This window comes from Styela clava, chromosome 8 (genome assembly GCF_964204865.1).
Source record: "Styela clava chromosome 8, kaStyClav1.hap1.2, whole genome shotgun sequence".
Taxonomy (NCBI): domain Eukaryota; kingdom Metazoa; phylum Chordata; class Ascidiacea; order Stolidobranchia; family Styelidae; genus Styela; species Styela clava.
The window spans coordinates 909383-933352 of NC_135257.1; the positions used below are offsets into that span (position 1 = coordinate 909383).

General features: G+C 36.7%; 1 protein-coding gene across 1 annotated transcript in view; it reads left to right on the forward strand.

Annotated features, from left to right (window-relative positions):
- LOC120346186 (laminin subunit gamma-1-like) overlaps positions 1–23970 on the forward strand; it is a 28913-nt gene that overhangs the window by 1122 nt on the left and 3821 nt on the right. Inside the window, exons 2-25 of the mRNA XM_039415861.2 lie at positions 9849–10003; positions 10880–11026; positions 11696–11826; positions 12826–12992; positions 13639–13827; positions 14454–14571; positions 15024–15128; positions 16012–16148; positions 16977–17084; positions 17326–17673; positions 17757–17978; positions 18079–18280; positions 18406–18608; positions 18792–18878; positions 19279–19485; positions 19598–19735; positions 19932–20120; positions 20212–20414; positions 20518–20621; positions 20864–20998; positions 21096–21306; positions 21502–21603; positions 22400–22514; positions 23713–23912. Of these exons, the coding sequence (XP_039271795.2) occupies positions 9849–10003; positions 10880–11026; positions 11696–11826; positions 12826–12992; positions 13639–13827; positions 14454–14571; positions 15024–15128; positions 16012–16148; positions 16977–17084; positions 17326–17673; positions 17757–17978; positions 18079–18280; positions 18406–18608; positions 18792–18878; positions 19279–19485; positions 19598–19735; positions 19932–20120; positions 20212–20414; positions 20518–20621; positions 20864–20998; positions 21096–21306; positions 21502–21603; positions 22400–22514; positions 23713–23912 (3923 nt within the window). The remainder of the gene's footprint in view (positions 1–9848; positions 10004–10879; positions 11027–11695; positions 11827–12825; positions 12993–13638; positions 13828–14453; positions 14572–15023; positions 15129–16011; positions 16149–16976; positions 17085–17325; positions 17674–17756; positions 17979–18078; positions 18281–18405; positions 18609–18791; positions 18879–19278; positions 19486–19597; positions 19736–19931; positions 20121–20211; positions 20415–20517; positions 20622–20863; positions 20999–21095; positions 21307–21501; positions 21604–22399; positions 22515–23712; positions 23913–23970) is intronic.

The window sequence follows — 23970 nt, forward strand, 5'->3', positions numbered from 1 at the left end:
CTTAATTGTTATTTGTTGACTATTTGATTGATCAATAATCATTTGCCGCTCTATTCGATGGTCATGTCATTTGTAACCACAGAATGGTTCAGAAGCATCATTTTGCCATCCATCAGGAAAATGACACGTTTTCAAAAAATGTTGTCGTCTCCACTATGCATACCGGTCAGTTGGTGTGAGAAAGCCTAATTTTGGTCCGGGGTGGGATATCTAATTTCCTTCTAAGTTTATTTTGAAACAAAGTGTTTCTCGACTCTCGAGATGTCAATGAATCGAAAACCTTGCCGAGGAAACCAATAGGTCGAGTGTTTCCTTGTTTGACGGAAACACGGAGCTAGGTTTTTGTCCATCGCAGCCATTCTCCGCTCGATTCACTGACCGTAAATAGCACCCCGACGCTATAATTAAATTGACACAATTTTTACGGCGAAGCCAAAATCAACTGATGTTCTAAGACGTCTGTTCAGAAAAGCTTTGATTACAACAAAACCGTCTCGCTCTCCGACTATCAATATAATTTTCAAATTTTTGTAAACTTTGACTTATTAGGAAACTCTGTTAATAGTTTACCATCGGCTGGTATTCAATTTTACATTAATAGTATTGGCATATGATGTAAGATCTGTTATCTTGTGGCATCGAATAATTAGTTTATAGTCTTATAGACAACGATTAAATTACTCCTATTCAATTAACGTCCTTGCGTTAATGTTCTTATTACATATCCACATCAAGCTAAAGCTGGATGAACGATAATTGAAATTGATAACGTTTAATATATATAAATGACATCAATTAAACAAAATATGTGGATTACTTGAAAAGCTTTCCTAATAAATTAACGACCCTTTTATTTTAATATTCAAATTAAATATGCTGCCGTTTTCAATTAGGTAAACACGTCCCACGATATGACACGGCTGTTTATATTCAACTAAGAAATATGGCCAAAATATATTCTCCACAATACAGGAAACGCTTCTAGACATTTCCAATAATTTCGGGAAGATCAGCAGACCTCACTATAATCATTGTCAATTATTTTTTCTTTCAACAATCTGTAACCTCAGTTTGTTAACGAATGACCGTGTCTGAGTGAAATTATTTTTCTGATCCCAAGCAATAGATAAACGATACCCAGTTATGTAGTTGAATAATATATAAGAGCAAGTTTATTCTTCCTCCCCTATAAAAAGCGTATTCTTTTGAGAATGTCGAAATTCGATTAAAGGTTTTCTCATTATGGAGAGCTTGTAAATAGATATCTACAAAACTGGTGAAAATAATTTCGTTTATACTCAAAAAATATTTGAGGCATTTATTTTTTTTTCGTAAATTATTTCGAGAAGTGATGTGCCATTATAAATCGGAAGGTATCATTTTCATTTCAATTGCTTATTTAGTTAATCGTTATCTTTAGAGGTGTGGACTTTTTTCACTATCAAGTCGGTTATCTTTGCACATTTAATATTGCTTCGACAAATATGCATCGGACATTAATGTCCTTAATATCCAAGATTCGTTGGTGAATAATGTGTAAGAACAAAATAAATAACTGTGACGTTGGCAGTCTACGTAATATTAATAACTATATAATCTTAATCTGAGATTTATTTATCAAATCTAGAATTCATTAACCACTTGAACCAGTAATATGCTTCTTTATGGTCCGTGTATAACAATTCATATTTACTGGTTATGTGGGCGTGGATTGGCGCAGATCAGCTCAATAAAACGTTAGTACGACATTGACGTGAAGTTTGGTTTCCTTACGTTTTTGTTCTTGACTTCCAAGTTGATATTATACGCGTAATTCGACGATATGAATATTTCACACATTTTGTAGAGCACACTGACAGCTTTCAAGTCGCCAAGGCCACTTTTTCACACTAAAGCCTCATACAAGTCTGTAAGCAATACTTCTTTACGGTAATCCTTTGACGGATTTATACTAATTATAATACTCCAAATATATATTTATCTATTTACAGTGCATTCCAAGTATTCTCCGTCTTTAGCGATCATAATATTTTTTAGACTATAGTACTCAATCTACAGATTGTCGTAATTGGTAAATACATCATGACTATGAAGATATTAGTGTTACGAAAGTATGGCATTCAATTTTTGACAATGGAATTAAATATAATCTACGGTATATGAGATTGTGCAACGTATCTTACGCCTTAATGCCCCGAAGGGTATGTCCGGTATATATAGCTATAAATGAAAGATTATTGTGTATAGTTTATGGTAAAACATTGCGCAAAACTGAATAGACCGCTTTCGGCCACGAAGATAGTAATTTGGAAAAATTTGGCAATATTCCGTTCCATTGTTGCCATATTTTCTATTTTGGAAGCGCCGGTTGCGTTATAGTGTGACATTCTTGTCATAATAGGCGATTATACTGCACTTCTCAATTAGAACTTTTTGGAATTTTGATCTTTAAAAATTACACACAATTTTGTTATTTGGCTTAATCAGTTTTATTGTATGCCGTCGTGTTTGTGGCTTTTATAATGACCTTCACATCACTCCTTAGTTGTCTTGGCCATAAGTTTTGATTGGCAAAAATACGTATGCTTCCCATTTCACTGTTGCATTGTGAATTTTACATTATATCGGCTCTTCAAATTGAAACCTGCTTCCGTTGTCAAATGCTTTTGTTGGCTTTCCGCCGGGTCACTTAAATATACCAGCAAGGACAATAAGACTATTCAAAATGACAACAAAGCGACCACCGCTCCTAATTATCAGTTTTTAACTTTTCTCAAATCCCCTTGGTAATTTAGTAATTACTATTGCAGGTGCACGTTTGTCTGTTGTCTGCTCTAGTACTAGAATTATTGTCCATAATAACTACTGTTTAGTCGATGATTAGCCAAGTGCGGTTTCCTAAACAAGAAGTAGTGTATTTTTGACTGGGTGGTAATTGTGATGAACGATTTTATATAATTAAGGTTGCAATGTTTATGATTTATTTTATATATGTTAAACCGAGAATCTGGTTAGTACATACTTTCTGATGTTTATCCAACTAGTATGTACATGTTTGTATACCCACTATCACCAACAAAATGTATATTTGGTTACGATGTATAATAAAACATTAATGCATAATTACTATGCTTAGTTTATCCTGATTTCATTTAGTACATTCCCCGATCGTATCAACTATTTCATGTCTAGTCACAAAAGAATAATCATTCTTATTTTCAATCGGAAAATCTTTTCTATATACATCCGAAACGGAAATAACTAGACTTTGAATCATTCAGTTGTCGAACCATATCAGGAAAGCTATTGTCTCAAATGACAAATTGCGGAAAGACAATGGCCTCTTATTCAGAACAATATTTTCATACTTTCTTTAGCTATCTTTACCTTGTCATAGCAGTATTCATACATACATGATACAAGTACATACAGGAAGCCTCAAAGGTGTGCTAGCTAACGGTTATTTAATTATTATCCATATGTTCAGATATGAAATGGGCCACTCTGCATTATAACTATGTTTTGCGATAACTTGCAGAAAAAATTGTCGATCTTGTATGTATGAACGGAATAAACCAATATAATCGCATATTTAGAATACGCATCTCAACAGATCACATCTGTACATCTGAGGTGCTTGTAATAGTTGTTCCATTTCGGGCTTAAAAATTGACACTCGATTTCATTGATCGCTGTAAAAATCTATCTTGAATTAAAATATATTTCACAGCTAGAAAGCGCGACTTGCCAAACGTCCCCTATTACCTCTTGTTCCCGTGAACTATTTTTGGATAAATGCTTCCGGTTTGGCCAAACAATGCCGTTTGCACGCCGATCGCCCATGTTAAAATCTTCCGTTCGTGCCTTGTTGAGAATACTTACCTGTTTAGCACGAGAGACATGAATCAATCGCACCACTAACTCAAATCCCCTGACGGTGAATAAATTTGACAAGGACTACATTTAGCCCATGAGATATTTACATACACGAAAGTAAACTATAATTCTTGACAGGATCATATTTTAACTAGCACTTTAAGGGATTAGATGCGCTAATCCTTGATACATTTCGAACAACATTTCCGTTATTTGCTTTCGTGTATTTACGTATGCCACTCTGCGTCCCAGCCGGTGTTTGTGCTCATGGATAAGGATGCTAAGTATGATTACTTAAAAGTATTCGATTTTTATCCGATTCCTAAATTTTCGATTCCGATTCTCGGTTCCGAATCTCGATTCCTAAACATATCTTACCGAGAAAACATACCCACCTAAGCAATACCTTATGACATGAGAGAGCGGTGTTCTGACATATGGACGGACAAGGAGGCCAAAACTAAGTAGTATGGGTATCCAATCTGCCACAGGAGACAAAATCGAACAAAAAAGAATATTTGAGAACCCACAGAGATTTTAGAAATGAATAAACGTAAAAGCCTTCTAGCGAATAATATATATATTCGTCGTATAAACTCAACATAGCATTAAAGCAGTTAATACATTATATGTGGAGGAATTGTCACAAAACGTTACACATTATATTGTTTGCAAATTGCAATCCAAGTTTTAACCTCGAGAATCGATTCCAGTGCATCGGAATCGATTCTGTAATCGAATCCGGACTCGATTCCGCCGTCCCTACTCATGGATAACATTTTGCGCCGTTCCCGTTTTGCATATTGTTTTGCCTGCAAATGTCACAATTTTATCGCCCAGTGACGTTATGGTGACGTAATTAGGAAGTTGTTATGGGGATGATAAGGAAGTAATTGTGACTGTGATTTCATTTTTAGACGATTTGACACCTAAACTTTATCGGCATTTTGCACTATTTGCAGAGTAGTTTAAGAAAAATTTCGAAAATGTCGCGTGCAAAAATAGTGTAACTTGTAAATGAATAGGCAAAATCAAAATCATACTTTTGTTCCGATTTTTTTGGAATTCAGAGGTAATTTCACGTTTTTGTTCAATGAGTTTGGTTCCCGTGCGTGTTACATGCAAGCAATCTTCTTCAGTCAGAAATATATAGTAAGGTCATTTGAAATTTCGCCTGGTGAACTTTGTGTAACATAAGGCTGTGTTGGGTAATTTATTTGCGTGGTTCGCGGTTACACACCCCGGCATTTGGGACCCATTATAATCAGTTATGCTTCTGTTCGCATTATATTGCCAACTTTTAAAATATACCAAGTCGACAATTACCTGCCAAAATGCTCCATTTTTAGTAAAATAATACGCCTCCCGTGATACATTCAAATCAGTGTATTAATCTGTAGTTTGATTACAAATTGTACGCGGTACATGTTTGATCTATCTAAGACGTGTGGAATGGGTTAAGGTATTAGAAATTTGAACCAGGAATTTGTCTAGACCACAACCTTCCCCAGCATTCTCTCTGTAATTTACATGGTTACGCAGGTCATACATTAGTGGTTAGGATGTTATGCTTACTTTTTCAATGTCATAATTAAATGGGATGGGATTAATGTACTAGGAACTAGGGGGATGTGAGCAATATAAATTTGGTACGTTTGTATATCAGGCTATTTCTCTTCATATATAAACGAACTCATATTGATCATATTTTCTTATTGGGTAAATTATTAGCACATTGACCGGGCGCGGTTTGCGTTCATCTGGAGATATTTGAGCTGCGTTAAGTATTTTGAACCTGGACTGTCTATAATTCTAGTTATGTGAATATATTTTTTGATCATCCGTGAACCACCTGTGATTAAGTCAGCCGCTGGGAAACCTTGACTCAATCACGTAAATGCAATAACTAGTACACAGCTACTCCCATATTGGGATTTACAATTCGCATATCTGCCGAAAACTATATTATATTTCTCTGTAGGATACAATTATAAAGTTAATTTGAGACAGCGTGCCGCCGGGTTTCCTTTATTAAAATTTGTTGCCACAATCATTCGCAATTGTGCATCTTGCAGGATTTCAACCAATGTGGTTGCAGTGTGGTATACGTATTACCAACAATGCCCGGGGCATCCAGTCAATGAAAAAGCAAATCCACAATCCTCAAAACTGGAGACTTTCTTTCGCATACCAAGCTCAATTTCGTCTTTTATACTACGTTAGATATTTGGGAAAAAAAGTCGTTTGAAGTCGACCTATTTGGACTTCTTTAGGCATATAGTATTGTTTGTGCTATATCATGTAAATTATAACGTTTGTCTCATATTCATCCTTGGATCGTTTTTGATCTTAATTGAAAATTTTCGACTACAAGTCGTTTTTGTGTCTAATCCTTTGGTGTGTGATCCCCTGTCGTGTTATAAAAAGGAAATTTGAAGTAGGACGTCCTCAATTTTATTCCCATGGTGGCCGGATCGTCGTCGCGGATGTTTAGATTATTTTTTTGATTATTTTGGCATGCTTGGAATCTTACCCGCAATATTATATATTGTTAATAACTGCGATATCAAACCACACGGGACGTAATGCAATGCGAGATTAAAATGTATTTCCACACGACTTCTTACGCAAGACCTCTTCATACACGCGTTTGTCGTCTGTACTCACCGTAAGCCTATTTTAACCAAGTGTGACGCAAGTAGGCTACAGTAGTATATCGACGCGAATGCCGCGATATTCAACTTTTATGGTATTCAACTAAGAGTACACATAGCTTATGTATAGGTTTGTCTCTGAATTCATCATTCTAAAATATTGTTTATCGATACATGGGGCTTCATGAATTTACCAATTATTCCAAATTCCGGAAGACATCCGAGCCTATATATAATGACTTAAAATATTGCATGCATTTAATGCATCGGTCAAGCTAAATACCAAGATATTTACTAATTTTGGTAGGGGCCTTCTGACCCGACTGATATTCGACCATGGCATGATTTCAATGATTTAGACCAGATTTCCAAATATATATCTTTTTAATACTTCATTGAACAGCATTATATTTCGTCTACCGCAAATACAAATGACCTTTTCCTTTTATGACTTCGCAAACTTATGCCAAGCACGCTATATTGTTCGTGTGCTTTATACAGCATCAGATAATAGTTAAAAACTTTGCAAAAATAATGCTTTAATTAAAAATCATAATAATAATGTTTTCAATGCCGGGAGTGTATAAAATGATCGAAATTTGAATACTACTCGCGACCTTAGATATATGCCTTAAATTGCTGACTAATTTTAATTCCATTCAGACGTTCTATTTTAAAAACAAAAAATGTTCATTTTCTCTATTCCTACATGTGAGCAAAATGTATATACTCGACTCATATTCTTCATTTTTGAGATTCTACAAGCCTTCAATGACATTTTCAGTAATTTTTGCAGTCGCCCATTCGTCGTTAGATTACGATGTTTGCATATTTAGCATATTGTCTGCGGAAGCTGTTGGAGCATGACGCCAAATTGTTGAGGCGTATGAAGCTCCTTGCACATTGATGCTTCAATTTTCGTCCGTATTTTTTTTTTCGATTCATTCACCAAATCATACCGCACATTAGAAGATATTGTGTTATATTATTTTGTAATGGTTGAATATTTTTCAACTCTTTTAGTGAATATCTTCGTGTAGTCAGTGCTACGCTTTTAGGGTTTCATTTACATTTCGTTCTGCTTCATCATGCCATAATATATGATTTTAATGTCGTCGTTGTTGCGGTTACAGTTATAATCCGAATAACCATTTGGATAGTAATTTGTTTACATTCGCAGTGTTGTTTTTTTACTCGTTGCAAATATATTTATATATTGTGAGCGTAGCATATGAGCTTACCCGGCAAATTTACGGCGAATGACCGACGTATATTCCGCTGAAACGAGGCAAAGTCGAACAACTTCTCAGCTTTCCGAACCTAGACTATTCATTTCCTGTGCGCCTCTAGTTGGGCGCGCGCTGTCTGAGAGAGAAGAGTGGGGCGCGTCTCACTTTTCCCACACCTGAAGTCGCGTTGGTTGTTTCTTTAAAAACCCACAATTTCCTCATTTTTGTTCAGGTATACCACTTTTACTTACTAGAAATTTTTAATTGATATGCGACCTGACCAAAAGTAGCAAATGCATTTCTCGGTTTATTGGAATAGATTACAATAAATTAACCATAATTTGCATAGATTGCGATTGTTGGGTTATCTGTCATTTCCCAGTGTTATTGAGTTATGTTAATGAAAAGTTTGCTGGTTATATTGTATTTATGACGCTTCTTATTGTCTTACATTTTTTGAATTTCGCATTTTGATGTGCAGTTACCTTCATCGCAATTTATTCAGAATTGGTTAAATTTCTAATGATTTCCTCGCTACGCATCATTGCTTTCTCACTTTCTCACTCCCGACTCTTCAAGCTTGAGCTTAGCGGTGAATGACATTGAAGACATTACTTTCTTACACCTGTGAATTTACACGTGAGATACTCGCCCTATTTTACTGTTTTAAGACATACGAGAAGAAACGAGGTCAACTTAAATAATCACAAAGCCACCAATTCGATATTGCTTTAATCCGTTCAGTTAAATACAGGTCCAGCGAACCATTGAATTCCTGTACAATATCCCAGGATTTTTGGCGTACATCATATATGGATGAATAAGATTTGTACTCACACTTTTGTGGCCCATATACGACTGCTTTTGATCTCGCTATATAGTTTTTACTCAGATGTCGCCTACGTCGTGAAACAATGGGCCCTCCCAAAGCAAACCTTATGTTGCCAGCCCAGCTCACGCAAAAAGTAAACATTCGACCACAAAAGCCATACCGACATGTTAGATATTGAAAAGAGCGCGATCGACCAAAGTGCGGCGAGGAACCCATTAGCAAACTCTGTCGCTATGAAATATTTGTTGGTATTGGACAGCTGTAAAATTTTGTGGTATAAAATATTGTTTGCCTTACTTTTTACACTTTCATGGACATTTAAATGACAGATTTGATTATTGAACAAAGGGCTCTTACGTAAATTTAATTTACAAAAATATGCGGGAATTTCTAACAGGAATTATGACCGAAAATATTCTTATTGTATTTCATGTTTACGTGGGCGACCTGACTATTTTTATCTTGTATTTACATAGACTGGGATATCAACAGTCATTTCCATCTTACGATCTAAGTCGAATATCTTTATGACTCAGTCACTTTGTCAAGATACTTTTGGCCATGTATTTGATTCAGGACCGTGTTACCTTCATTCTCGATATCGGCCTTGTACAGTCAAAGGTCGCGTTCCTTCGTATGATCTTGGTTTATTTTACAAACAAAACACGATTAACTTAATCTCATCATTTCCGCTTCGCCACTGTTTGGTACAAAGTTACTGCCCAGAGACAGACTCAAAGCATACCGTAATCATTGGTTTGACGTTCCAAGCTTGTTAGTAAACATTTAACACCAATCAAAAATCATATTCCAAAGGTTGTGCATTTCTAGATTTAGTGATAATCTACAGAAGCCACCGTTGAACATATAATATTTGATGTTCACTTCGTTTTTGTTTGAATGCAATATTTAACGCATTAGAGCCAGTTGATAGCTTGATATATTGACTCAGAATGTTTACATTCCTCCGGCATTCCTCGCTTTTGTAAGCCTGAGATATTTTTGTTGATAAGCAAAGATTTTTTCGGACTGCGGAAACCGATTTTGATAGATGACTTCAAGCACTGACATTGTCACTTTCACTTTACATCTACAGTTTTAACCTTTATTACGTCCCAGCCGTTGAAATGACAGTTAGAGCGGCTTTTGAGATTGGCAATTACCAATTCACAATGGCAATTACCAGTTCACAATACTTCTAGTTGAGTCGCAACGATATTTTCAGCAGTAGACATGACAAAACTTTTTCTGTTGCAGGTAAAGCATTCGATATTACATACGTGCGGTTGAAGTTCCATTCATCACGACCAGAAAGTTTCACAATATACAAAAAGACTTGTTCTGAATGTGATTGGGTGCCATACCAATTTTACTCGGGGACTTGTTACAGCACGTACGGATTAGACAACAAGGTATTATATTGTTTATGTTAAATTGGAGCATGTTAATATCATCGGACTATTTTCATTGCTTGGCCATTTCAATAATCTCACATAAACAGTTATCGCGGGAGACAGAAAGACGATTGGAATTGATACAACGTTAGAAAATTTATTGCACTCATTTTTTGAGTGCTGAGAGTCTGTAATTTTTCCGTAAACTTGGATTGTGGCAGGTTTTTATTATTTGGGCACAAAGTAAATAAAAAATGAGGTATTTTCCATGAAATTGTAGGGACAGTCCCGACGATGATTCATGGTAGCACTACCGGTATGTGCTCATTTACAACTCATGAATTATGTATGAGTCTCGCGTGTCGATCTCGCGAATATTGAAGAGAGAGAGATACAAGCGCGTGACTTTTACCGTGATCTCAGCGTCGGTGTATTTTAAGCATGTCTATCAATTGTAAGAAACCGCCACCCATCGCAAATTTGCTTTACACATTCACCTAAAATTAATTACCCCAGACTTTTTTTGTCCTGAACAAACTTTTGTTTTCGTGTGTTTACTCCCAATTAAACGATGAACGACAATTGCTGAAAAATAACGGTAACTCGATATATTTTGTAATCTCACAATTCCATTCAAATACTCATTTAATTATACTCTATCTACTCTTGACGAGTTTACATATAGCCAACTTCTGTCACGATATCGCCATTTATGCTTAGACAAACTCGTTTGAAATTGTTAGATTTGAGTCATTCTACAACCAGACTTCGTTTACATTAGCGGTTTAACCTTTCACATCGCGACTTTGAAATCGAATCGACCTAGTTGTGACTTATTACAAGGGTTACTTGAGTCTGTTTATTTAATTCTATTTTATTTTCAATTCTCACCAGGACGTGATCACGGTAGATGACGAAAAGAAGGCCCTCTGCACGGAAGATTACAGTGATATTTCTCCATTGACCGGTGGTAATGTCGCCTTCAGTACATTGGAAGGACGACCTAGTGCATATAACTTTGACAACAGCATCGTTTTGCAGGTGAGCAGTCAGCCATAACGGATTGTTCGCCGATTTATCAAATACCGCATTAGCTACCCATACATTTAACATTTCAACATTTGCTTCTCAAAAATGTATATGTTATACCTTCTTCAGTTTAAGCTAAAATATTATTTCAATCTTGTTATATTCCCTGGGAAATTTTGACGTTTGATATAATTATCGTCATCGGGAGGTCAGGGGAATTGTTTTTGACAGATTTCATCCATTGTATGCGATATTCTAAGAAATGTGCGTTGAAATTCTTCCCACTTGAAATATGTGACCCGGCCAGTAAACCACCCACATAGTTGTCGCGGCGCCCAACGCTAAAACCAAGCCTCCCGTTTAGGTTTAACCTGGAAAAATGTTCGGTCCAAATGTTATTGTGCTTTGTTCGTTATCTGAACGTTTTACTTGCTCGAATTGATATCGTATCTAACTGTTGAGAATCATTTAATGGATTTATTTCATGTGGTGAATGTTTTGTCTACCAATGGTTTGTCGGGAAATGTAAAAGTATGCAAAACGATACAAAATGTAAAATTATAGGGAGTGATAATTTTCGCAACCTTTCATGTCAGATCACATACGTTGATGGTCATTTGTTTCAAATACATTTCAATTTACCTTTCCAACTTGGTCTGACATTTCCAATTTACCTTACAGGAATGGGTAACAGCTGTCGCTATACGTATCTCTCTGAACCGAATCAACACATTTGGAGATGAGGTGTTCAGTGATTCAAAAGTATTGAAGTCATACTATTATGCTATCTCAGATTTTGCTGTGGGCGGAAGGTAATTACTAATATATGTATCTATAGTGCCGTAAATCCCGAATTAATTCAGTCATGCCAAAATGCACCGCCTTCGAGTAATAAAATTTAGTTTTTGTTGGTATCGGAACTTCTAGTACAATGCAGCAATACAAAATCAAGCAAGCGTATAACATTACAGTATTGACATTATTAACAATATTCATGAAATTCGGAAAAAAATAATCTCCACAATATGTCACACTATGGGTAATAAGCCGCATTTAAAAAACTTACGGTATTGATGCAGAGGTTACAGGACTATAACAGTGAGAAGTATATTACTTGGTTGATCATAGGGGCGATGTAGGCCGTCATACACTCGAAGGCGTGCCGAATAAAATTTGCCTCGCCCTTCGATGTATGATAGATTCAAATCGTGATAACAGTTACATTATCCGGTGCTTTTGTTCTTTCCAATAATTCTGATTTTGCGCCCCCAGCTATTTAACGCCAAATCGTTTTCTCGTAATGTGGCCTCGATTTGTAGCATTTACATCTGAGACAAATTTATATACAATAGAGGTCTTTTGTATCATGCACGTTATATTAATGTATGAAAACCATAGACTAAGTTTCGGATGAGTTTATCCGGATAACTGTAATCTACATATGATATAAAGATATAGGAGATGTTGATTTTTGATGTTACTGACATTACATGTCATTTATGAATATTTAAGTTGTCTAATATTCCATGAAACGTGTGGTATTGTTGGTATTTTCTCCCAAAACCCTAATGTGTTTTCTGAAATAACATAAGAATCGAATTGTCGGCAACATTTATCACAGTATTACCACACTAACCAAAAGAGAAATGTTTGATGCCTCATATGAGTAGTGACATACTAAATATAAAATAAAGCGAACAGGTGTTTTACCCAATGTATAACGCGGCCCATGTTAATGGTAAATTATTTTTGGAATGTGTTGCGCAGAAGCGTAGACAAATGCATTTCATTCAACAACACTTCTCTTCTAGATGCAAATGCAACGGACATGCTTCTGAATGTATAGTGAGCGATACAGGAACGATAGTTTGTGTTTGTGAACATAACACCATGGGAGATGATTGTCAACTGTGTGAACCACTTTATAACGATGTACCATGGAGACGAGGTGGAGACGGAAGTGCGCATGAATGCCAAAGTAAGAATTGCACTCACCTCGAACATACAAAATACCATAGTAAACTGTGCAATGTTCGCTATGTCTTGCATTTACCTAGTCGCCATGACCAAGAAACCAAATTATCGTTTATTTCTTCCCGGCTAATTATCGACTTGAAGTGCAACATAAACCGGTCGTTTCGGACTGGCTAATGATATCATCGGTTTCCCTTATAGCCATGTAAACCGACACCGAAATGCTATACTTTCTCTCTCGTATCATTCAACCTATAGGTTATAACTGTTGTCAGTCTACATATAAATTACCTCAAATTGAATTCGTAATATGTTCACCCGCATAGGTGCGTTATTGCGCCTCATATATATATGTTCAAATGGGACGTACATCCCAATTTTGTTAGATTGAACAGTACTTTATAATGCATTTCATACGCTGCTCTAATTTGCCAAACCATGTTCACTAGAAGGTAACACAATAATATTTTTTCCAATGGTTCAATTTCGTGATGGCGCTCAAATAAAATCTGAACTATTCGTCGAGGTTAAATGACCGCCGAGAGGTCAGAATTCAATTTTGACAACTTGTGGTCTAATCTCCTACAGAATTATTTTGATAAAGGGATGCCATAAACTCATAATTCACAAAATATATGTGTTGATTTCAGAATGCGACTGCAATGGACTTTCCGATAAATGCGTGTTTGACCCCGATCTTTATCGAAACAGTGGACACGGAGGAAGATGTGTGGAGTGCCACGAAAACACAGCGGGTGTGCACTGTGAATTGTGTCTTCCAAATCATTATAGGGAAGCATCTTCAAACGGATGTGTTGCATGTGGTTGCAGCATTACTGGTGAGTAGACTTACGTCATTGCTTTATAGTAATAGAACTCGTGAATCACATTCTTCCGCGGTTCCACTTTCACGGTCGAAATGCGTCAGCTGACGCCTCGGAGGAAGCGCACTGAACGCTACTCCCCAAGTTAATTGTGAAGTCATTACAAAAGGAACCCTACTTGCCATACCTTTTACCCTTTGATGTTATTTTTGTTCATTCAATCAACCTAATCTTGAAGCATCGGTACTACAAAGAACTGGGCTATGTAAGCAACTTGGCATTTTGACATCTTAACCCGTTGCAAATCTCGTTGTCCACTTAAGATTTGGCAAAAATGAACCAACGTCCAATTGGCGCCATGAATCTATTTGTGCAATTAAACTCGTGCCTCGTTTTGCCCTAAAAGCACCAATGCTACCCCAGTAATTTATATTGTAATTCGTTATCAATGTTACAGCAATCTATCTATGTGTTCGGTGTTTGCTACTGCATTGTTACATCCCACCCAACGTAAATACCTAACATTCCTAAACTGTTACCTGGTGAAATATTCCAAACATGTTCAAAAAATATTCGTCGATTTGTATTAGTGGTGTGTTTTTGCATTAGAACCATAATTCACAATACAATTTAATCATTAGGCTCAGTGAAAGAACAATGTGATGCAAATGGAGTTTGTACTTGCAAGCCAGGAGTGGGTGGTGATAAATGTGATCAATGTCTTCCAGGATTTTTTGGTCTGTCAGAAGCTGGCTGCAGGTAATTCAAATATAAACATTTATTTATATAGAGCCTGTTGTGGCTCAATGATGATTTCAAATATTTCACGCTTGAAACTTTGTAAAATTTGGACTTGTCAATTCAGTAAATCATGTGGGGGCTTGGGTCTCGAAAAATGCCTTTCATAATATTTGATAGTAATATGAGATTAGGGGTCCATGGGTCAACTTTTGAAAGCTTAAAAGATGAAATGTGATAGTTTGAATTTGTGTTGCATACCTTATAACGAGTGTACCTCGACATTCCGTGAGTTGGATTTCAAGAAACTAATTCTAACAACTCGAGTATAAACACAATAAAGCGTAACGTTCTTTCAAGCAGTAGCTTGATAAAATGTGTTGATAAAACCAGCCTATGTCCGGGCCGTTTAAATGACGGTCCGGTATAATATATCCACACCTTTTTCTAAATGAACTACTTTTGTACTACAGTATGTGTCAATGTTCGGCTTATGGAACAGAAGCTGGCACGGTATGCGACCCTGTATCGGGAGATTGCGTCTGTAAGTTGAACGTTGAAGGAACGCAGTGTGATAGGTAAGATTTAGATTTTGTATTATTTGATTTGCTTTATATTTGTAAAGTAATAAGTATGGTTTGCTTTCCAAGTTCTGGCCAGCAGATGTTTCAATGGACTTTAATACTTGTTTCTGTCAGACGAAATTCATTGAACTGTATCACAGTAATGCGGTTGATATTATTCTTGGAACGACGACAATATAGTACGTCATAACAAAACCGAGGCACACGCTCGGTATCCCCAAGGGACATAAGTAGGCGCATGTTTGTAGGTCTGCTGGATGTTATTAATGCGATTCTGGTTTTGGTTTGGTTATGAAACACGTAAAGGACTCAATATTCCTCGTCTAAACTGTTTTGACCATCATACCTGGGTCAGACGTCACAGCAAAGCCGAATTCCATCAAGATCCGAATATTCACTTCATTTTTCTTGATTGTAATTTCATTCTACGGTTTATCAGAGCCTTCTTTCGACACCACCTTGCTATACCGCAAGCTGGTGCTTATATAACCCCAATGGGATTTTTGCGGTTACGAGTATTAATTGGCGACGAAAGGTTTTAATCCTCTTAGAAATATGCACTAAGAGACATTTATACTATTATTGTCCATACCCCATTTTGAACCGCTCGTGGTTTACCACCGACTTGATTTTCGTACACCTGTGAAATGCGGTGTCTTAAATAACTTCTTCAAATACGATATTTGTCGTTGTCTTCGTCAATTTCAGCTTATCCTCTCAAAATAAGTTTTGTGTTAAAATGTATTGAAACATGCCCGCAAACGGCTTCGGCATCTTTCTTTCGCATTTAGAATGAATTGATGAAAATACCATATAGCGTGTCAAAAATTATGTTCTTTTCATTCAAATAATTAATTTTGACTTTTTTCAAAAACAGGTGTAAGCCAGGTACAATGAATCTTCAATACGACAACCCATACGGCTGCACTGCTTGTTTCTGTTACGGACATTCGTCAATCTGTGAGGTAGCTGGTGGATACACAGTAACGCAGATCACAAGTTCCTTTGATGGCGGTAAGTCGTACCTCGGTATTTTTCTTTAACTTTCTTTCAATCGAAATAAAATTCCGGGGAGATAGGAAATACTTTGCGAAACTGTAATTCTGCATTTCTATTTTTCATCAGAACTAGACTTAGTCGCGACTCCGTTTTTCTTCAAAATTCAAAAGGCGTAATACGTTTTGACGTGTGTTGTTCTACCTTATCCAATTTGATTGTTCCTGTTGACCGATATCGCTATTTTGTTAACCCAATTTGCCCAAACAGCGGTTGTAAAGAAATTTAAATGAATGCGATGAATATATCCCGGCCTAAAAATCACATACACTTCGTTATATGTATAACATTAGTCTAGCAAATATAGGCCGAGAAAGGCAACACAAGGGTTAATTTTATTTCGATTTGTCAACTGCTGAAGGAAGCAATGCTTGAATATTGGTTTTGACGTCGCTATAATTGGCGTTCGTGAAATTAAATGAAATTTACTTTGCTACTACTGCTAGGATAAGGAATCGTGGTATTCTGCGTACATGAGTGTTATAATGCCAGACACCAAATGGTTGAACGTGAAAAAGTGCTAAGCCGGGAAGTCTGCTTTCAATCAGCACCCTAACACGTGAACCATCGATCAATTACTTCATATGCTAAAATTGTCGCAATGTTTTGAATATATTTTACAACCTTTCATGTGGCATCATGTTGACGCCGATTTCCGACGGGAATAGTTTTAAGAGCTGATCTGACTGTCTTCTGGCACGTGTCAGGCGCGTTGCCACTGTCACCGTAAATGGAATTACGTCACAATGATTATGTCATTTTACGAATTTACGTTTGCTTTGACAGGAGAAGAAAATTGGAGAGGTGTCGATGCACGTGGTACTGAACAGGCGTCCTTATCTTGGAGTGGAGATGGCAAAATCGGTCTAAGCGGTCTCTATTTCAGCGCACCTGGTATGTGTTTCGTCATTTGAAACTTAATGTTCTATTTAGAATATATCAAAATAGGATTGTTGTATTCCGCTGGAATTTTGGTGTAATTGAAATGATGTACATAGTTATCCATAGAAACACTAAAAATGTTTTTATATTATTTGTAAAGATGAAACACATTTTTGAAAAAAGAGAAATTTTAATTTGGATTAGATCCTACGATGTATATGTAATTCAAAATATTATATTTCTCATATTTTAGCAAAATATCTCGGCGAGCAACGTTACAGTTACAATCAGTTTTTGGAATTTGTCTTGAGCGTTGATTCAGACACAGGATCAGTGTTGGAAGATGCTGATGGAAGTGGTGTTGACATTTTACTCAAATCTGCTCCAAGATATGGACACGATCTCATCATTGAAGGCGATCAATATAGAGTTTCTTTGTCTCTCAATGATCAGAACAATCCAGCCCCATCTTCTTCAGCTCAAGTATACCGATACCGACTTCACGAAGCAGCTGGATTCCGACCTCGCCTCAGCGCCTTCCAATTCCAGAAGATGTTGAATGATATAAAAAGCATTCGTATCAGGGCAATTGGCGAAACCGGTAAGTTGCAAAGTACAAATTTATCATCTTTTCGGCGAAAATTCATTTGTTTATTTTGAAAAAATTATTATTTTTATTTCCAGGTTGGACACACTTACACTCTGTTCAACTTGACTCTGCTGAATTGGGAGGAAACGGACCACATGCTGATTGGATCGAATATTGCCAAGTCGATGGTTATTTAGATGGATTCGCCGAAAGTTGCGCACCGGGATACACTCGCGCTCCAGCAAACGGTGGAAAGTATTCTCCATGCGTACCATGCGAATGTAATGGTCACGGTACCGAGTGCCATCCCGAAACAGGTACCGTTGCTCGATGATGTCTTTGTTACGTTTGTTTGTCTTTGCGACCATTCTACTGTATTATTTCTGTTTTACGTCAATGATTACGTCACTTTCACAGGTGTTTGCGTGTGCCTGGAAAACACTGCCGGAGACCATTGCGAAATCTGTATGGTTGGATATTACAAGAAGAATGAAAGATGCGTTCCATGTCCATGTCCAAACGAAATTGCTTGTGCTCCTACTGATGACGGTAACGTCAAATGTCTCAGTTGTCCAGATGGCCACTATGGAAACCATTGTGAATTTTGCATGGATGGTTGGTAAGTGACGATCTGCATATCTACAATTCTCCGTTTTTGTTTAAACGATTTGTCAAAATGTTTCAGGGAAATACTATCATGGTATCGTTGGTATAAAACTTTTTCTTAATCAAAAATATATTCAGGTTCGGTGATCCTCTCGGACTTGGCGCTTGTCAGAGATGTAGTTGTAATGGAAACATCGATCCTAATTCAATTATGAACTGTGATCGAATCACCGGCGAATGTTTGAAATGTATCTACAACACGACAGGAGTGAGATGTGAAAGATGTTTAGACGGTTACTACGGCCAACCAGTCACTGACGATCCGGCTCAGAGATGCAGAGGTAATTTTATGATCGTCTAGTAACGGTTCCCATTGGATTCGCAACTTAGTAACTCATCTGTCCACAACGGGAGTTATCGTCTATTTTCTAAACCTTCAATTTGAATAAACATTAGACCCTGTAATCAGTCATCTGTACAGGCACATCTCTTGATTGTACAGTAAGGTTAATTTATTTTTTCAGCTTGCGAATGTTTTCCACTCGGAAGTCATGCAGGTGTACAGTGCGACAGAGTTACCGGCCAATGTTCTTGTCTTCCTAACGTAGTCGGTGAGTATTCGTTTTCCGAGTCTATATATGGGTTTTTATTCCAAACTGTCATCCACTTTTGTTAATACGGGACCATAGTGTGCGAAATATTTTCGCTTGACGTAAAGCTATCCACATTGCGGGAAATTTGTCTATTTGGTTTTGCTTTGATTGAAATTGAACGTCATCCGACAGACGAATTTCCTGTACGTATAATATTGGCGGCAAAAGTTGAATGATGGCGACACAACAACCATAATAATGTACTTGAATGAACTGTTCGTCGCATTGCATCATAGTTTTGCTGTATAGCTGAAATATTAAATTTTATATTTTTGGCCTCGAAGTGGTATGTTCAGAACGATTATTCCATAAATTGTTTCATGAAGTTCGCTTATTTAACAAAATGCACCTACATTAGGAAAGCATTGTGATCAATGCCAGGATGGATATTGGGACATCAAGAGCGGATCCGGTTGCCAAGCTTGTGGTTGCAACTCCGTGGGTGCCACGACAGGAAAATGTGACCAGGATGGTGGCCAATGTGACTGCTTGCCAGGAGTTACAGGTCAACGTTGCGATCATTGCATGGACAATTATTTCAACCTCTCAAGAGACGGATGTACTTGTGAGTATATTTTTCCATGTTTTTACGATTTGGCATCTTCCATCGATCCATCGGAGTATGTTTCTATCACTGTCATTGTAAACTTTCAACATTTGTAATTCTCCCATTTCAGTCTGCGAATGTAGTCCTGTCGGTAGTTCCAATCTTCAATGCAACGAAGACGGCAGATGTGTTTGCAAAGATGGAGTGCTTGGAATGAAATGCGATCAATGTCAAGAAAACTATTATGATATTTCGAGCGGATGTATCGGTAAGTTGTCTGCCGCATCTAATTGTAACGAGTATTTCTTCTTGCGTCGCAACGCTTTATTGGTATGTTATTTTCTGTTTTAATGTCCAACTTCATGTAAATGGAAACCGTTTGATTATACCAGGTTTTTCAGTTGTTAAAACAATTTTTTAGCTGGTCTTGTCTTCTTGTTTTCACCTCTTGCTTGTTTTTACAGAATGTCCACCATGTTATGGACTCGTTCAAGATGCTGTCAACACACACAGAGGCGAATTGGATCGATTGTCTAGAATGGTTAATACGATCGGAGATAGACCTGTCAATGGGGGAGACGACTTTGTTCAAAAGTTATATGCGTTGAACAGAACTCTTGTTGAACTAAACAAGAAAGCCAACGATTTAACTGGTATGTTTTGGCATTGGTGTTGATAACAATTTTGAGTATGTTATTTAATGTATTTTCACGCTAACGATATATTTGTATTTTCCTTCAAAAGACAAGAGAAATGATTTGAATGAAAAGGTAAACGAGGTCAACGATCGAATTCGTGAATTGGTTGTCAAAGTGGCCACGGTGGAAAACAACGTTGATTCTTGTGCGTCCAGGGTGGAAGAAGCAAACCATACAAGCACAGAAACGAAAAAACTAATGGATAAGATCGACGATACTCTAGAGACGGCGAAAGAAAAACTGGACAAGGTGGGTTACAGAGTTTCTAGTTTTCACTTCTTGGGCAACGAATCACGCAGAGATTTTCATTTAAATAATTCAAAATAACAACGTTTTATAATATATTTCACAGGCGATGGACTACATCATCAAAGCGAAGGAAATTGCTCTCGAAAGCTTAAGCAAGGAAAACAACATGACAAAATTAGCTGATGAAGCTGATGCCCTCGCTGACCAGTAAGTAATTGTATTTTATTCTATGTATTCGATTTTAATAATCTCCAAAAGTTTTCAATTGATAGTTTGAGTCGTTCAGACTGCGTATTTGGCGCATCCGATATAACATGGATTTAAAATCGACTACCACAGATTGTGATATATATAAGCTATATATCTTCGAACAAAATAGATTTCACCATTTCATTGACAATAACTCGGTAATTTAGTTTTCGTTCATTTGCTATATCTTGTTATTGCAGACATGAACAGGAGTCTGAGTCTATCGTATCAACCGCACAGAAAGCACTGGATACTTCAAACAAAGCCCTAAGTTCAATCCAAGATGCCATCACAACACTGAATGATTTGATCGATACATTTGATGATATGACTGAGTAAGTTTTATTAGAAGTACTAGATTTTTTTCTTAGATGAAAAGGTTTTGTATTTATAATCATAATTTTCCAATAATCCATTTTTTTCGTATTACAGAAATCGCCTTCCAAACGCTAACGCCCTGCGTGACGAACTCACCAAACTATCCGGAGACGTTTTAGACAAAACAGCAGAGTCGAAAGCAAATGCAACAGATTTATTGACAGAAGCTCAGAAACTTGCCGCCTCAATGCCATCTTATAATACAGAAGAACTCGACATCGAAGCATCGAATATTATTGCGCGCGCTAGCAAACTCGTCCCTGATGTAAGTTTGGGAGTTGTATCATACGTTTATATTATTTATGATTTTTACATGTGTATCTACATATTGGCTTGGGGGTGAGACATGTTAGATGTTTAATTAAATAATATTGCCTAAAAAAGTTCCAGCATTGTAAATGACATTTGTTTCAGCGACTGTATCGGGTTTTGGTTTAATTTCCTTTATTTTCGTTTCAAGATCAACGATCTCAATGATGAATACATGGACGGACATTTGCAACTTCAAGCTAATATCGACAGAGCTGAAACACTTTTAGGAATGGCGGATGCTATGCAAGATGTAAGTAACGTAAATCTACCTTGCATCGCACTGGAAAAATTATTAAAACAATCGGATATTTCATAATTTTTGATTTTATAAATCTGGAATCCAGAATAAAGATCTTTTTATGCATTGTTTAATATTGTATTACGATTTTTTGTAGGTTTGAACATCCATTTTTTATCGTCACATTCCACAATTCTCACTATAACTAAAACTCTCGTTTTTTGTTTTATTTCGCGGTCCATTGCATTTGGAGGGACAATTTCATTCGGTTGATTGCAATCAAACAATTGCTTCTTTTTATGTGGCGACTCGCAATCTCTCGGCCTTTTGAAAACGATTTTCGCGACAAATAAAACAAAAACAACAACTTTTGTCGTTGGTAGCTAGCATTGAGATCTAGTTATCATTCACAAAATTTGGTTTGCCATTACTGAACAACCGTCGAATGCAAATTAAGTCTATGATGGTAAATTTTTGAATAGCGCTTTTTGCACGCCTTTTTGTGGAGAATAGCGACTGTTAGTTTTGGCGCGGTCTTGTATTATGTTGGAAGAGCGATGTGGTCGTTTTATCATGTCGGGATTCGGGATATGTTATCTGCATTATAGTTTCAATAATAACGATGGTTGATCTTTGTCCCAGGCTGATTGTGCGCTATGGAATTAAATAATTATTGTACATGTTTATTTTTGTATACCCAGTATGCTAGAATCTCACTTCATAAGAAAAGTTGTTTTGGGTCCATTACTAGTTTCTTGGGTATATCACATGATAAATAGTAAATGATAATCGCGATTATTACTTGCAGACGACTGACATGTTGACTGCACAGGCACACAGTGCCCGGGAAACAGCGAAAGACGCAGTGGAAAAGGGTGATGCGGCATACCAATCACTTCTCGACATTCAAAAATCACTCGAAGGTTTGTTTGTTTTAATATCTTACCAGTAATAATATAAATACGGCACTCGGGATTTAGATTGGAAACAAAAATGGTTCTCTACCAATATAGAGCATTACTCCAAACGTCTCATGGAACAAGATATTTTTGAAACCCATATATGTGCCTCTAAACATGACGTAAAATATATTTTATTCTATTATCGGTCCATACTTGATAGGTACTTAATTAAACTTGGCTACTAGAACTACAAATTTACAAGGTCATCTATATATAGAAAGTATGTAGTTGTCTATCTTTAGCTTAATAATTCTTTTTGTTTATTTCGTCGTTTATTACGTCCTTCAAATATTGTCCACGCTTAATTGCAACCTTGAGGGTTTCGAGTAGAATTTTGGCAACAGTGTGGTGTATATTTCTTAACCCTTTGCTATCAGGTAGACTCATCACTGTATTTCTATAAATGCGTGCTAGGTTATCGCTCGTCGGTTTCCGTTGTTAGAACCATTGACGTTACACGAGATGTCCCGTTTTTGATAGTGTCGAAATTGCGACCATTAGAATTGCACAAAATTGAAAAATTGCCCCGAAATTGAAACGGTTCACAATACAGACGCGAGAAAAAGATACTCGTGGGTTGCGAATTAAAATTCTTGCCCGGGTCAAACATCTCGTCTAGAATAAGGGTAGCTCAAGTACATTGGATTGTTATTTATGGTTGCTATATTCTAGAACAATATACTTGCAAATAAAAATGTAAAAAATGATGCGATATGTTGTAACATACTGAAAAAAGTTCTTGGTACAGTCTTTGATGTTTCGCCTTCAAGGTATCATCTGCAATGTAGAACTAAAAACATCTGTAACCTAAATTATCATGATTTTGTATTTTTTATTCTTCATTAAGTACTATCGATATATAAAGATGAAATGACTTATTTGAATGAAACACAATGCGATTAAATGACTAATGTCTCTTAATATTTAAAACAATAATCATCACCGGATAACCCTCAAAATCAATATAGTAACTTGCGTTCACCTACAAGTATAAGAATATGATTAAGACTGGACATTGTTGTTTCATATATATTCGGCAGATGTAAGAGCATAAGCGAATGATGGCTTAAAGAATTTGTGCGCAACCTTAATTAATAAAACGATGTGCAAAAATTACTCAGCCAAGATCGTTGTTGTAAACATTGTGGTCACTATTCAGCGTTCTACGACCAGATCGAAGATAATAGGCAAAAGGCGACGGAAGCGATGGAAGGCGCAGACGACATCAACGCCACAATTGCATCAGCTAACGCTAAGACGGCAGAAGCCCAAGCAGCTCTTGGAAGTGCCAGAAAAACCGCTCAACAAGCAAGAGGAAAAGCTCAAAACGCTCAGAGCATTGCGGAAGACATTCAAACGGTAAGAAGCGTTGTATATTTAACAAGTGTCTAATACCATAATAGTAGGAAACTAATTA